Source organism: Helianthus annuus, chromosome 3 (genome assembly GCF_002127325.2).
Source record: "Helianthus annuus cultivar XRQ/B chromosome 3, HanXRQr2.0-SUNRISE, whole genome shotgun sequence".
In the NCBI taxonomy this organism is placed as follows: domain Eukaryota; kingdom Viridiplantae; phylum Streptophyta; class Magnoliopsida; order Asterales; family Asteraceae; genus Helianthus; species Helianthus annuus.
The window spans coordinates 51328617-51344207 of NC_035435.2; the positions used below are offsets into that span (position 1 = coordinate 51328617).

Below are 15591 nucleotides of genomic sequence, written 5' to 3' on the forward strand. Positions count from 1 at the left end.
GTCATTTTGTCGGTGAACACTTTGTTGTTTCTATTTTTCTATATGGATATTCGTGATGGTTTAAATTTTCTATTCATGTTTTCGGGTCCATGTATTGGCTGATGTTTCTTTTTAATAACTCATTTCTGTTTTGTTTGTATTCAAATTTTAGAGTAGATTTGCCTTATTTTGTTAGTAACTTTTTAATGTAAAATAGAATGTTTTATGTAACTGTTGAGACTAAATGGATGTTGAAGTCATGTATTAAGAAACTTATGTTTTAACTTCTTTGATGATAAAACAGAAAAAAAGGCTCGAAAAGTGTCCATTGCATTAAGTGAGCCTAGAATAACCCAACTATTTTTTTCTCATACCAGTCTGGGTGCAAAACCGGTTCAGCATTTTTTAAAAAGGATTAGAATCAGTTTTAGACAAACTGGTACGGGATAGAAACCAGGTTGGACAAAAAATAAACAAAACCTTCTAGAACCGATCAAGGTTGGGGGAAATTAAAACATTTTTTTTTTTTGTTTTGTAATATTTTCGTTTTAAGTTTTTCTTATTAGTGTTGTTTTTATTGTTTCGTCTACAATTCCATTTATAAATTTCATTTAAAATTGGTACATCTCTGCCACAAAACGCAGCGGGTCACTCTAGTAATGTTTTAAAGAATTACCCATCTAATTATACAGTTTTCTAAGATATACTAATTATATAATTCCCCATTTGAAAAATAATCAACCATCTGAAGTAAATTAAAATTCCCCATTTAAAACATAATCAACAATCTTAAGTAAATTAAGAAAAGTAAATTACTTTTTGAGTCTTTGTGTTTTAGTGGTTTTAATCATGTGAGTAACAACAACAACAACAAGCATACCCAGTAAATCCCACAAATAGCAAAGCTACTTATAGGGTCTGGGGATAGTGCGATGTAGACAGACGTTGCCTTTATCCCTAGGGATAGAGAGGCTGCTTCCAGAGAGACCCTCGGCTCCAAAACAAACAGCATACCGATGCACCAAGTCAAAGAATATATAAAAAAGAAGTCACCAATACCAAGAAAGTGATCAGAGTGACACAATATAATGTAAATCATGTATAATAGCATGCAACATCATTTGGGCATAAACACAAGAAGACAATCACCGGTAAAGTCACTTAAAGAATAAGAAAAACCTACGTCCCTAAAAAACATCTAAGAGCTTACTGTAATATCCTCTAGAAGTCCTTAACCCTAATCCTACGCCTCCACGAAGTCCTATCTTGGACCATGTCCTTAGAGAGATGCAACTCTAGTAAATCATGCCTAATCTGCTCATCCCATGTCAGTTTGGGTCTGCCTCTTCCTCTCCTCCCCTCCATAGTAAGAGTTTTCACTACTCAAACTGGTGTCGTCGTTTGCCTCCGCTTCACATGCCCAAACCATCTCAATCTCCCCTCCTTAATCTTATCTGATATGCTAGTCACTCCTAATCTTTCCCTAAACACCTTATTTCTTATCCGATCTAACCTCGTGTATCCACACATCCACTTCAGCATCCTCATCTCTACTACCTCCATCTTGCGCACTTGTGTCTTCTTGATAGCCCAACAGTCTGTTCCATATAGCATAGCGGGCCTAACTGGTACCCTGTAAGATTTCCCCTTTAGTTTATTTGGGAATCTCCTATCGCACAATACCCCACTGGCTCCCTCATATGGTTTTAGCCATATGAGTCCAATATCAAAATGTTCAACGCCCTGAGTCCCTAGACGTTTTTTTATAACTTTTTAAGTTCTTACGAGTTCAATTTTTTAGCCTTTGAGTCTATTTTTTTTAACAAAATTGGAGTCAAAAAGTTATAAAATAAATAAAATTGGACTCAAAATATTATAAAATAAGAAATTAGAAACTCAAAGTGTTAAACTTTTTAATTTTAGGCTGAAATGCTTAAAAACTCTAAAATACATAAACTAAAAAAGTAATTTAGTCTAGAAAAAAAAAAAAAAAACCCTCTTAAATACATTACCATTCCCAAAAATTTACCTTGTATTTTTTTTTTTTATTATTATCAAAACTTGTCATCTATTCCTATTTCTCATATATCCATGGAAAGATTGTCTGAACCCAATTCACGAATCTCCAAATCCCATCTTTTTTTGTTGTTGAAATGCATTTATAGATCATAAATTGTACGTATACCTGCTTTTCCGATCAGAATCATAACCCCCACATCCCTCTTTATGATACCAATCGACCCCTCAAATCTCAATCTTGAACTCAGATCTCCTGTTTTACACTTCACCAACTCATCTTTATGCTCAAAATCCAACAAAAACAGGTATCTTTATATAATCCGTTAACTTCAATTGTTGAAATCTGTTAATTTCACCCAAATTTTATCAAATTGTTGTCTAGGGTTTAGTGATTTTTGCAAGTGTTTTTTCAAGTGTTGTAGATGTTGTGCTACAGATCTAGGTTGATTCTGCTTGTTATCTGTGTTTGTGTGGTTTTTTTTTTTTTTTTTAATAAATTAATCAGTTTATGTTTTAGGGTTTTTAAATTTTTTTTTTCAATTTGTTGGATTTGACTAGATAATTGCTAGAATTTTAGTAAATATGTTTTGTAGATTATTGGAAAATGTTTGGAAATTCAGTAACTTTTTAGTTTTGTAACAATGGGGATCATCCAACATGAATCTTTACACATATGTGTCTTGTTTTGTGTACATTACTTGCAGGAATTTGTTTTGATGGATAAAATGTATGAATTTTGCTTGTGTAGATGTAGATCAATATTTTTGGCTCTTTATGATGTTTATACTTAGCAGTTTAGTGATTTTGCAAGTATTTTTAACATTTTATAGACACTTTGATGCATATCTAGCATAACCAGGGGCAGACATAGGTTATAGCCTAGGTGCGCGGGCACACCCCTTGAAAAGAAAATTTTAGTGTATTTTATAGGCAAAAATCCCGACCGCACCCCTTAAAATGTTGGTTAAAACCCACGTTCGCACCTCCAGTAAATAATTTCTGGGTCCGCCACTGAGCAAAACACTGCTTGTATTGGCATTGTAACATCAACCCCTCAAACCGACAATAGAGTCTGCATTGGGAGCTCACAAATTTGTTTTTGGTTGCCTGGGTGGAGACTTCTTGGTTGTGTTGGTGAAACTAATTATGTTTTTAATATCTTATTTTACGTATCTAACTAGGGCTTGGCGATTCTTCAAGGTGCTTATAATCTTTAAACTATAATTCTTTGGTTTATGATTTTCACCTCACGGGTTAATTTTCGCAAGCGCATAAAGAGGTAAATGTACACGTCTTCTTACATTATATTTTTCGTACGCACATTTAGGGAACGATAAGCAATCACGGAGCTCAAGTTGTGATATTAATCGGAAAGGTTTTAAGTTGTCAGAACTTTCCAGCCTAAAGAGGTAACATGTTAAATAAACGGATCGTGTTCGGATTGACGACTTGTTTAACCCGTTTAATTAACGATCGCATCTAACATAAGTTTTCAAACTCTGTTATACGTGCATCAGGAAAATTTCAAGTTTGTAGAAATGCAGTCACGATCGCCAAAAATAACCATTAAAATGGGAGGGAAAACGCCGGACATGACTCCACCTACCGTCAAAAGCATTCCTGAAACCTCAGAAAATGACCAAAATGCCCTTGAGGGCTCCAGTGTTCCTTCAAACAACGATAGAAAAGAAACAGACGAAAACGTTTTAGACGTTTCTTCATCTGACTATAGCTCAGACGACGAAGATAAAAACAAACAAATGGTGGTTTACGATTATTCTCAAAACGGTTCTGAGCCAGTCAAACCCGTCAAGAAAACCAAATCTGATAAACCTCGGGTTGTTTCTAAAACGCCACCTTCAGTAGGTGCGTTCACCGTCCAATGTGCTAATTGTTTCAAATGGCGGTTAATCCCGGATCAAGAGAAATACGAGGTGATTAGGGAACATATCACCGACCAGCCGTTTTTATGCGAAACAACCCGTCAATGGAATCGGGTTGTTTCGTGTGATGACCCGACTGATATTGAGCAAGATGGGACCCGTATATGGGCTATTGATAAACCCGACATTGCTCGACCGCCACCTGGCTGGAAGCGGATTTTGCGGCTGAGAAATGAAGGCAGCTCTAAATTTGCAGACGTGTACGAATCTTTTTTCAGTTTGTCTTGAAAAGTTTCCGTCTTTATGATATATTAAATAAGTTTAATTCGTAAATTTTATTGTTTTAGATATTATACGTCACCAACAGGCGCTAAACTTCGCTCGCTGCCTGATGTTACGCGGTATGTTTTTCTCTCCGACTTTTCATTATCGCATTTTCGGGTCTTTGGATTTCAAAAGTTGTTATGCTATAACAAACGGGCCAACGTACTTGTAATCACCGAAACGGGTAAAAATTATAATCACGAGAACCGGTCCAGACGGGACAATTTGCTAAAAGTATATTGCTGCTTTCTGATTATTTGATATCTCAATAACTAGGGAATTACGATAATATAACGTAAATTAAAAGCTTCAAGTAAAGTACACGGATGGTCCCTGTGGTTCACCAAAATTTTGGATATGGTCCCTAGCTTTCTTCCAAAAGTACATGGATGGTCACTGTAGTTTGCACTTTGTAACGCATTTAGTCCCCAGCCAACACATCTAAAGGTTTCAGCAGGTTCAAGTTAGAGACTAAATGCATTACAAAGTGCAAACCACAGGGACCGTCCATGTACTTCTGGAAAAAGCTGGGGATTAAATGCGTTACAAAGTGCAAACCAGAGGGACCATCCGTGTACTTTTGGAAAGCTAGGGGCCAAATCCAAAATTTTGATAAACTATAGGGACCACCCATGTACTTTACTCAAAAGCTTAATATATGTATTAAGCAGATATTTTGAAAGTCACCCGGAACATGCACAAGGAATTGGGCTAGGAAGGTTTTCGTTTCAGATCCCGAAACCGTTACAGAAAGACTATGTGAAAAAACGTCCGGCTCAGATGGCAGCACCAAAGACACCAGAAACTCTTGAACCGTCACCAGGTAATATAGAGCATTACTATAAAATAATATTTTTAATGAAGTAATATAGGAAATGATTAACCGAATCAGGAAACCATGTGGCAAATATCACATTGTTAGTTTCGGTTATTGAAAGATATCTAATGAATTAATGAAAACACTTACAAATATATACCAAAACAGCAAAAGAACATGTTAACTTGATACCTTTTTCTTTTTAGTTTCAATACAAAGTTGTGTAACGGTTTCCTATAACAAAAAGGTATAAATGATTAAATGTAGCTGACCAATATGCTGATTTTTTGGTTTTCCGCCCATTGGACTAAATATGTGTATTTGATGTATGTTTTTCAGTTGAACCGCTAGCGTGGGCAGGTCCAGTCGAGAAATTGGATTTGCAGCTTGGTATGATTGGCTTTTTTTGACCTGTTTTATTGTGAACGGGTCGCTTCTCGCTTTGGTCATGTTAACGACACAAATGGTTAAAATATTTTTAAAAAAAGTTCGCTAAAAATGAAGCGGATCAGAAGTTGCCCATAGTGTATTATCAATGCGTATGATATAAATTAGACAAAATTGCACAAAGACAAATCGACCATTATGTTATACCTAAACTGCACTTCTTACCTTTCACTATGAAATCGGCCAACCAAACCCAACCCAACCTTTATGTTCATGTTTTGTTACATTCTATAACCTTTATAACAAACGTCGTCCAAAAACTCAGTTAAGTATATCCTTTGCAAGTGAGGTAACTTAACTGAGTTTTTGGACGACGTTAGTTGTAAAGGTAATAGAATGTAACAAAACATGAACATAAAGGTCGGGTTTGGTCGATTTCATAGTGAAAGGTATGAAGTGCAGTTTAGGTATAACATAAAGGTTGATTTGTGCAATTTTGTCTATAAATTATTTGTAAAAATATTTAATTTTGACAACAATTTAGGGCTGCAAATGAACCGAACATTCGACGAACAATTCATGAACCGTTCAGCAGGAGGTTCGTTTGTGTTTGTCTGTTTAATAACGAACGAACATGAACAGAGGCCGCGATCTTTCATTTATCTTCTTGAACGTTCGGTAACGTGTTCCTTTATGTTCGATGGTTCATTAGTATTTTGAATTTTCATATTTTATTTAAGTTTAAATACTTCAAAATTATGATAAATAAAATATTTAATATCTATCAGTGTATTATCTATTCTGTTCATGAACATCTGTTTGTGTTCATTTGTTTTCATGATCAGTTTTTGTTCATTTGTGTTCTTCACCGTTTGGTTTGTTTGCGTACGTTACCTTAAATTAACAAACGAACACGAACATAAAATCTCGTTCCCTAAGTGTTCATGAGCAGTTCGTGAACAAATATTTCCTTAACAAACGAACATGAACAAGGTCTTGTTCGTGTTCGTTTGGTTCATTTGCAACCCTAGGTGTGACCCAAATTAACCAACCCGACCCGTTTTAACATGATACTAAACCCGTGTTACCGCTGTTTTTTTTTTTTTTGCCACGTATAGCTTTTACATTTGTCACTTGGCTTAAAATATGGTTTGTACATGTAGCTGAACCGTTATCATGGGCGGGTCCCGTGGAGGACAATAATGGCATGCCTGCGTATTTGAAGACACCCGAATTTGACCCTGCAAATCAGGCTGCAAAGAAAGCAAAGACAGATGATTCCAATCATTTATAACGAAAGGGGTATAAAAAGGATTGTATCTTTTGTTCGGTATGTTGTTGATATATCTGGTTAGAATCTGCATTAGTGTCTGTTGGCATCTCATTGTAAAGATGTGTAATGTGTAAAATGACGGGTCTGAAGACTTGGTCTCGGTTTTTGGTGTACCCGATTCAAAATCTGTATCGGACTTTTGATCTTAAGGTAGGGTTCAAGTGAACTAGCGGGTTTTTGGAACAAAAGTTAAAAGATCTATCGTTGTTATTGCCGGTACTGTTTTTAGTCTAATATGAATTAGATTATTTAACGAAAAGAATTTTCGTAGTGTTCAACGAAGTTTGGTTCGCATACTGTTTTTGTAGGAATTGGAGTGTTTGGAAGAATTGAAATAATGAAATGTTTTTGGTGGTGGTTTGGTTCCTAGAATGTATGGTTTTGGTCCGAATTTTGCTAATTTCGCTGAAAGGAATTAAAACCTAATAAGTTGAATTGATATGTTATACACGAGGCTTCTGCACGCATGGAGTCGTGGGGGTGCCGGGTCAACTTGGGCATGATATGATATATACATGATTATCGTACGTTTTTTGCAAGAGGCTTCCACGACCTGAATGCGTAACCTTAACGTAAACAAACTTTCCATTACTCGGTTTGCCTCTTATATCGACAAGATTACCCTTAACAAAAAAACATCATCCTTTCGACCACTCACGTGTCGCTAACTCCCTCTAAACCCTAACTTGCTCCCCGTGATTGCTGGTTGGGTTAAAATCGAATACGTGATCAATGATGGTTCTTCAAATCGCCAAATATATGCCCACTTGGCCACTTCGGGTGTCCTAACAGAAAGCTGGTCGACTCAAATACAAGCCTAAAAGCACTAAAGAGGCCAAGTCTTGGATGGTTTTGAGAATCGAAAGATAACTTTCATCCTGTTTGACCCGTTTTCATAAACTTTCAAGTTACTTTCAACCCGCTTGTGACCAGATTAACATAAAAACATAAGCCCGTATTAACTCATTCGGGTCAACAGTGACACCACTCATTTTTCGAGCATATCATCGGCCTTTATGCCGACCTTTCACAATCCTACCATAATTCATTAAGGATTAACTACAAACAATAATTGTTGAAAGACTAGAATCAGCAGCTCCACTAACAAAACCACCATTGTTTTTCACATTTACCAAATAACTTAACGCCTCCTCGGTAATCACTTCTCCAGGTATAAGTAGTGGGATACCCGGCGGGTATGGACATACCAACTCCCCACAAATTTTCCCGACACTCTCGTTAAAACTAACTTTCGTTTTACACGCAAAAAATGCCTCTCGGGGGCTCAATTGCATACCACTATCAGTTCCAACACAAGACTTTATAACCATATCATTAAATCTTTCATTGTTCAACCGGCCCGAAAAACTATGTGTTTGTGATAGATGCCTTAAACCTGACACGAGCCTCAAAACATCGTCTCTACGGGTTCCTAGATTTATTGCAAACGTAATAGAACGGGTCCCGGTGAGTTCTGAAACAACTCCATAATCTTCATATAAGATGTCATCAGCTTCGAAACCGGATATACCAAGATCCCACATCCCGACTGTAATTCTTAAAGGATCAAGCCCGAAAGTAGAAGAGTCAAAGATTCTAATTCCCGGAATCTTTTCTATAAGAGATCTTGCTTCCATGGCTATTTCAACCGGTTTGTTAAAAACGGTTTCCGGGTTTTCGCTTATTTGAGCGCGTGCAGCATCTAATGAAGCTAAAAGGAGATAACTAGGACTTGTGGTTTGAAGCGTTTGAAGGCATTGGCATATTCTTTCTCGGTTTATAATATTTCCCGACATATGTAACATGGATGATTGTGTGAGGGAGCATAACACCTTGTGGGTTGACTGTACGGAAAGGTCAACCCGTTGACTAAGAGCTGAAGGAGGCAAGTGCGGGTGAAACCCTAAGTGGGCCCCGTGAGCCTCGTCGACGATGATGGGAATATTGTGTGAATGACATATTTGAGATATCTGTTCGAGGTTGCTGCAGATGCCGTGATAAGTTGGAGAGGTTATCAGAACTGCTGATGCTTTTCGACCTTCGGTATTCGATTCGTTAATCGCATTCTCCACCTGCGATGACAAGAGACGTTGTAAGTTTTTCTTTACACAAATGTTGAATGTCGCTTTATCAAATTAACAAGTCACTATTTTTAAACAGAATTCACAAGTACATGCATTTTAGACAAGTTTAGTTACTAATATATTAAAGAGTAAAATGCCATTTTCGTCCAAAGGTTTGTTTTTCCGTATCTGGATCCAAAAGGTTTGAAATCTTGCCATTTTCATCTGACTCGTTAACTCCATCCATTTTCTCCATTAAACGAGGGCATTTCAGTCTTTTTAGATATTTTTATTAAAATAAAAGACATTATAAGAAATAAAGATCCACCTCTGTTGACTTTCACCCCACCCAAACCCTTTAATCATCACAAAGAGTGTATAAAAAGACGAAAATACCCCTGACTTAACGTTAAAAAATGGATGGAGTTAACGAGTCGGATGAAAATGGCAAGATTTCAACCTTTTGGATCCAGATGCGGAAAAACAAACCTTTGGACAAACGTCGCAAAAGTAGCCAAACGTCAGGGGCGAAAATGACATTTTACTCTATAGCAAAACAAGTTGAGGAACTTTAATACACGAAAATCAGGTTGAGTGGCTTTTTTTGTGTGAAAATAAGAAAGTATATTTTGGTATTAACCCATAAAACAGTGCTAAAAGATAACCACGCTTACCTGTGAAGGAGTGATGCCACAAGCAATGTCCCACTCAAAATCATATTCCGGAATTATATACTTCGGTACAACACCAGATAACACCATAGCCGAAAAGGCTGATATATGAGCGTTTCGCGGTATAATTATGGTATCGCCGGGTGAACAAGTAGCCAAGATAGACGCTTGAATCCCGCACGTAGTCCCGCCAACTAAAAACCATGTCTCTTTAGCTCCAAACAATTTAGCTGCTTGCTTTTGTGCATCCAATATGGGGCCCTCGGGTGCAAACAGGTTGTCGAGCTCGGGCAGCTCAGGCAAATCATGAAGGAACGGTTGCACTCCGATGAGACGGGTCAATGAAGATGGAGCGGCCCGGCCCCTGTTATGTCCTGGAAAGTGAAAACTGGCGACTTTTTGCTCGGCTGAAGCCTTTAGTGCATTAACGAGTGGGGGGTGTTTATGGTTGCCTGATAGTTGAGAGTCGGAAATTACTATATTATCCTTCATGGTTGGCATGCCATGGTTTCTTTCCTGCAAAATGATGTAATTTTTACTACAAGTTCATGTGACAATTGGGCAGATAACTTGTGCAAGATCATAAGCAGGTACTGATTCCCGAGGGGAAACCCGCGAGCCTGACGGGTAATGAGTAATGGGTATGGGCCATGGTTTAACAATTGGATACGAGACTGTGATTACCAAAACCCGTCTGATACCCAACCCATTATCTCATATCCTCTTAAAGAGTTTCTTTTCAAAGCTTGGGGTCTTTAAGCAGGTTCTTAACAGCATAACAAGGATATACATAAGGCGGTTATTTAACCGAATAACCACCTCTCCTTGTCTAAAACACTATATTTCTTGTCATTCACTGCGTACAAATGCTTACGTCCAACAACAATAATGTACAAGATTAAAACATGACTAATTATTTGATAGTTTCATTTCAATTAATCTTGAAACAATTTCACATGTCACAACTCACAACAATCAAGTTATTCAAGAGAAGCCAATCAGAGGATCGAAAAATATGAATATATAATTCAAACATCCACACTAATTTACGAAACCCTAACCTAAAATTCACCAGAATTTTCTACTCTTGATCAAAAGAAGAGGATATAAACTGTAATCAGTAACAAAAACAATTCAGAAACAGAGAATTTACCTGAGAACTACAAGAAGCTCTTAACGTGAGATTACACCTGAGGTTCTGCAAGAACAAAATTGGAAGAAATGATTTGAGAAAACTAGATTGATGATGAAAAGGAATAATTGATTAACAGAAGTTGTATGAATTGTGTACCAAATTTAGAACAGCAGAAGCCATTGTTGATGTCTCAGGAAGCTAAGGAACAAGGAAGATAATACTAACAGTCTTCATTTCAAATTTTTATTTGAGAGAAAAGATATTATTATTTGGAGTTAATTACACGGTTACTGGTTTGTGAAGAGTAACAAGTTTAAAGTCACATTTGATTTTGTAACCACTTAAATTTTCACTTAATTTTGAATATATTGAGAAAACTATCCTTATCTTTTTGCTAAGCTTTTTGAAAACAGCTTATTGATTTATTGGTTTTTTAAAAAGTCAGTATGGAGTGATTTTTTGGAAAAGTCACATTTCCCCCTCACATACACCCTCATTGTCAAACACTATTTTAGAGCTTATGACTTTTCAAAAATCCAATAAGTAAATAAGTTGTTTCAAAAAGCTTAGCCAAACATGCCCGTAATGGTTTTTTTTGAACGGTGATATTCTACAACAGGCGATATCGCACCCGCTTAGCAGGCCCTCCACCCCACTCTAGCACAAGACTATGTTGTCTTAACCGGGCCCACGCTTGGCATCAGAGTTTGGCTTGGCTCCCCGAGAAAATTTCCAGCCCACCGGCATCCCGGCAGTTGCATCCTCCACAAGAGTCAGGACCCTCTGGAGTAAATGCACTGTAATAGAAAACTCGGCTGTGCTCCAGGATTCGAACTTTAGACCATAAGGTCCCAAGCCTTATCCCTTCATTGCATAACCACTGAGGGATATTTTATGTAATATATGTATTACTATTATGAGGGATCATTTATGTAATACCCACGTTTCTTTTGCATCTAACTAGTTTTTCTCCGCTCGTGTTGCGGGATATTAAGTCGAATATTTCTCTCTCATATACATTTGTGTTTCGATTATTTGTACATACTTAGGGGTGAGCATAATTAGGATCGGACCGAAAATAACCGAGAACCGACCCTATAAAAGACAGAAACCGACCCGGGATATATCATCTAGGGTAGTTAGTCGGTTCCCATATTTCTTATTAGTCGGGTATCGGGTCAGTTCCGGTCCACAAAAGGCAAAACCCGAGAACATCATAACTGGACCGACTTTATACTAAAGAAAGACTAGGAAATATCGACTCGGCTTTGGCCTGTTATTGATTGGACTGACTTTTATACTAAAGACAATTCCTAATTTACATACACGCTGATCATCAATCCTCATACGAATTCATCACTTTCACTTACAATCTTCATTCATTTTTTCTTTTGTTCTTCATTCTTCAGTTGACAGTTGCTTTTGTTCTTCGTTCTTCAATTGACGGTTGCTCCACGCTTGTTAACAAGGTACATGATGTTATACTAAAACAATAGACAAAAAACATGTGATCCACATTTATATTTTAAACATTAAAATTATCATTGATGAGTATATACAAAGGAAAAAAAATGCTACAATATTATAAAGTTGCGCTTTTTCAAAAACTTAATTTTGTGTCGTTTTATTGTTGTTTAGCCTTAGATGCTTCGAAATAGAACTAATGCGAATACCAATGTTTGGGATGATTTTGAGAAGTTTTCTGATGATGACGGGAATGCTAAAGCAAGATGCAAGCACTGCGCGATGGTTGTCAATGCAGACACGGTTAAAAACGAAAAAGTGACATTGATAAGATATCTTCATGGGATGAACATGGAAAATAATCTATAATTGTAGGGTTTATGTTTTGTTTGATTATGGTTTTTTGTTTTTTTGGACTTCTTCATGTCATTGTTTCAGTTTGAACTCGGTATTGAATTCTATAATATGGCATTGAATTTTGTTTTCTCATCTATAAACACATGTGGTTTGTCGCTATAACATTGTTTGTGCTGGACTATTACCGATATTCATTTTTAAGGACTTCGATAGAAATTTAAAGCACGCATTGATATTCATATAACACAACTTTATTATTTGTGTTTTCTCTTACGGTTGTTATACGAAGTATAAGTACTATACCATAATATAAAGAACCGAACTGATATCGACTGAATTCGCACCAAGAATGATTTGATTTAGCGCGTCGCAACGCGTGCGGTGTTAATAACTAGTTAAAGTAACTACTGTATTGAAAACATAGTATTTTATGATTTTAGGTGTTTGAAGCGGGTTAGTATAGCGAATATATTTTAATAATTAATTAAAAAATAAGGGAAGATTGGTTGTGGTCGTCTAACCAACAGGTACAGGAACAACAAAATTGTATTTGTATTTTATACTTATCTATTAAAAACACAGATTAGTTAGTTATACAATATTGTGTTTGTATTTTATACTTATCTAATATCTGTTAAAAACAAGCACTAAGATTAGTTATACTTATCTAATATTCGTATTTTATATTCTGGAGTCAAGATTTTATTTTTAACAAAATAATATCTTTTTTTAAAAACAATTGTAGGGGCGTGGGGCCCACCAAATCTATACATAAACAGAACATTGCCTGCATCATTGTGCGTAATACAGAAACTGATAAACAGAACCTGCGTAATACAGATTAACAGCAACAGAAGTTGTCCAACCGTCAAGGTACGTAAAACAGTTTCAATCATCAAGGTCTGTGTATCCATGTTTAAGTCAATCACCTGTGATTTTTATTTTTTTTTATACAATTAGCCGATCCTATCATCGTTGTGCAGTGGATTATTAGTTTCTTAGGCAGCCTAATCGTCTTAAAAACCTGAATTAATGCAACATGTTAGGCTGATTGTAGCCGAACTGTAGTTTTTATACAATTAGCCGAACAGTGTTAGCAGCCTAATGTTTATGATAAACCATTGATTTTACTTTTGAAGTCAAACTGAGTTTTATGATATAATATATCATAATTTGATCTTGTTTGCAGCCGGCCTGTTAGGCTGATTGCAGCCGAACTGTAGTTTTTATACAATTAGCCGAACAATGTTAGCAGCCTAATGTTTATGATAAATATTGGTTTTACTTTTGAAGTCAAACTGAGGTTTATGATAGATATAGGGTAGAGGATCTTATACATTAATCTAGAAGTGTGAGAAGTGTATTATAACACTATATATAACACTATATAACACCATATAAACACCGTATAACACTATGTAACACCATATAACACCATATAACACTAAGTAACACTATGTAACACTATATAACACTATATAACAAATATAACACTATATTTTGTCTGATAGCATGTCTATGATAGATGTATAGTGTTACATAGTGTTACATAGTGTTATATAGTGTTACATAGTGTTACATAGTGTTATATGGTGTTACATAGTGTTATACGGTGTTTATATGGTGTTATATAGTGTTATAATACACTTCTCACACTTCTGGATTAATGTACAGGATCCCTACCCTATGATATAGTATATCAGAATCGTTGTTTATCTATATACTAATTCTTATCATTGTTTATGATAAAATATAGATAGAGTCATCAAATGTCGATATCGAGAATGTATCAAGCGACGACAACTCTCATGGAAGGTGATGCGTGTGTAGTGTAATATGTTTTAGATGTATATTTAAGCCCTTTTTACACTTTTAGCCAAGTTTTAAATTTATAAAACACGATATTTACTAACACTAAACACACATATGGGCAAGTGCACCCATCGTGGACGTAGTATAGTGTTGGTAAGATACCGAGGTCGTCCAAGGACACAAGAGCTTTTAGTACCGGTTTATCCTCAACGTCTAATCAAATCAAAAATGTTAGAAAAGATTTTTAAACTAAGAAAATAAAAACTAACTAAATGCTGAAAATAGAATAAAGATAAAAACAGTTAGAAAAGATGAATCACTTGGATCCGACTCGTGTATTAGTATAACCATTGATTATTTTCGCACTTTTGCACTTGTTTAAGAGATTATCTTAGTTATTGTAGTAGACCCCTCTTTTGAAGGCGACGTTACCCTCAACCCAGTAGTTTGAGTCAGCAAGGATACAATCCTAAAGGGTCGGATTATTGAAAGATAATGAATTAAGTTATTAATGCAAATTATGGTAGGCCCCTCTTTTGGAGGTGACGTTACCCTCGACTAAGTAGTCTGAGTCAGCAGGGATATAGTCCTAAATAGCCGGGTTATAGTATTAATAGTAGTTAACTTACGAGGGGGGTCAAAGAGTTTGGATCCCCGCCATCCAATACCTATGGGCATTGAAGGAGATCCTACTAAATTTGACCCAGGTCCCTTGCAGGACCTCTAAACGCTGAACAAGGGCAAGACCCTTACCAAACCGTTCCCTTAACCCCCGACCAGGTAGCCAACATACCTCCATATAGACCGTGGAGATATGAATGGTGAAAATCTTTTATTTTATATAGACAGTAAAATAATGCCAAGACACCACGGACAAACGATAAGGAAGAATCACCTTCAACATAGGCAACTAGTTATTAAAGTCATTAATATAAAACCAAATAAAAAGTGCAACAGATTAAAAATAAAAAGTATCATACTAAACACTTGTCTTCACCAAGTGATGTAAGAGACTTAGGCAAACATGGCCTTGATTGTCAAGAACTCTTATGATCAATCTTGGATCCCGAGACGACTCACACACTCTATGATGGACAATGGATGATGGTGGTGGATGATGGTGTTATGGTGGTGGTGGGTGGTGGATGAAGTGTGAGAGAGATGGTGTGCCAAGGGATGAGTAGCAATGAAACCAAGCACTCCTATTTATAGGCTGAACAGAAGGCTGGGCACGACCCCGAGTCCGCTGGGCACGGCCCCGTGCCTGTCTGACACTCTCTCTCTTCATTAATTGTAATTCGCAATTACAATTAATGCGCCTGCAGTACTTTCGCCACGCCCCCGTGT

At 36.5% G+C, this 15591-nt stretch overlaps 2 protein-coding genes across 3 annotated transcripts; one reads left to right on the forward strand and one right to left on the reverse strand.

Annotated features, from left to right (window-relative positions):
- Nucleotides 1-2023: 2023 nt before the first annotated feature.
- On the forward strand, nt 2024-7001 carry LOC110929009 (methyl-CpG-binding domain-containing protein 2). Of its 2 annotated transcripts, XM_022172100.2 has the most exons (7): nt 2028-2303; nt 3326-3407; nt 3516-4141; nt 4229-4282; nt 4877-5028; nt 5362-5412; nt 6573-7001. In XM_022172100.2, the coding sequence occupies exons 3-7, from the start codon at nt 3537-3539 to the stop codon at nt 6701-6703; spliced, it is 993 nt and encodes a 330-aa protein (XP_022027792.1). In that variant the 5' UTR covers nt 2028-2303; nt 3326-3407; nt 3516-3536; the 3' UTR covers nt 6704-7001. The 2 variants fall into 2 exon arrangements, with proteins under 2 accessions (XP_035843433.1, XP_022027792.1); XM_035987540.1 differs by lacking the exon at nt 5362-5412 and having other exon boundaries at nt 2024-2303.
- Nucleotides 7002-7650: 649 nt separating this feature from the next.
- On the reverse strand, nt 7651-10857 carry LOC110929008 (arginine decarboxylase). The gene is made up of 4 exons (XM_022172099.2): nt 10768-10857; nt 10630-10674; nt 9480-9992; nt 7651-8814 (listed from the first exon to the last, which is right to left on the reverse strand). The coding sequence occupies exons 1-4, from the start codon at nt 10789-10791 to the stop codon at nt 7798-7800; spliced, it is 1599 nt and encodes a 532-aa protein (XP_022027791.1). The 5' UTR covers nt 10792-10857; the 3' UTR covers nt 7651-7797.
- Between the last annotated feature and the right edge of the window lie 4734 nt (nt 10858-15591).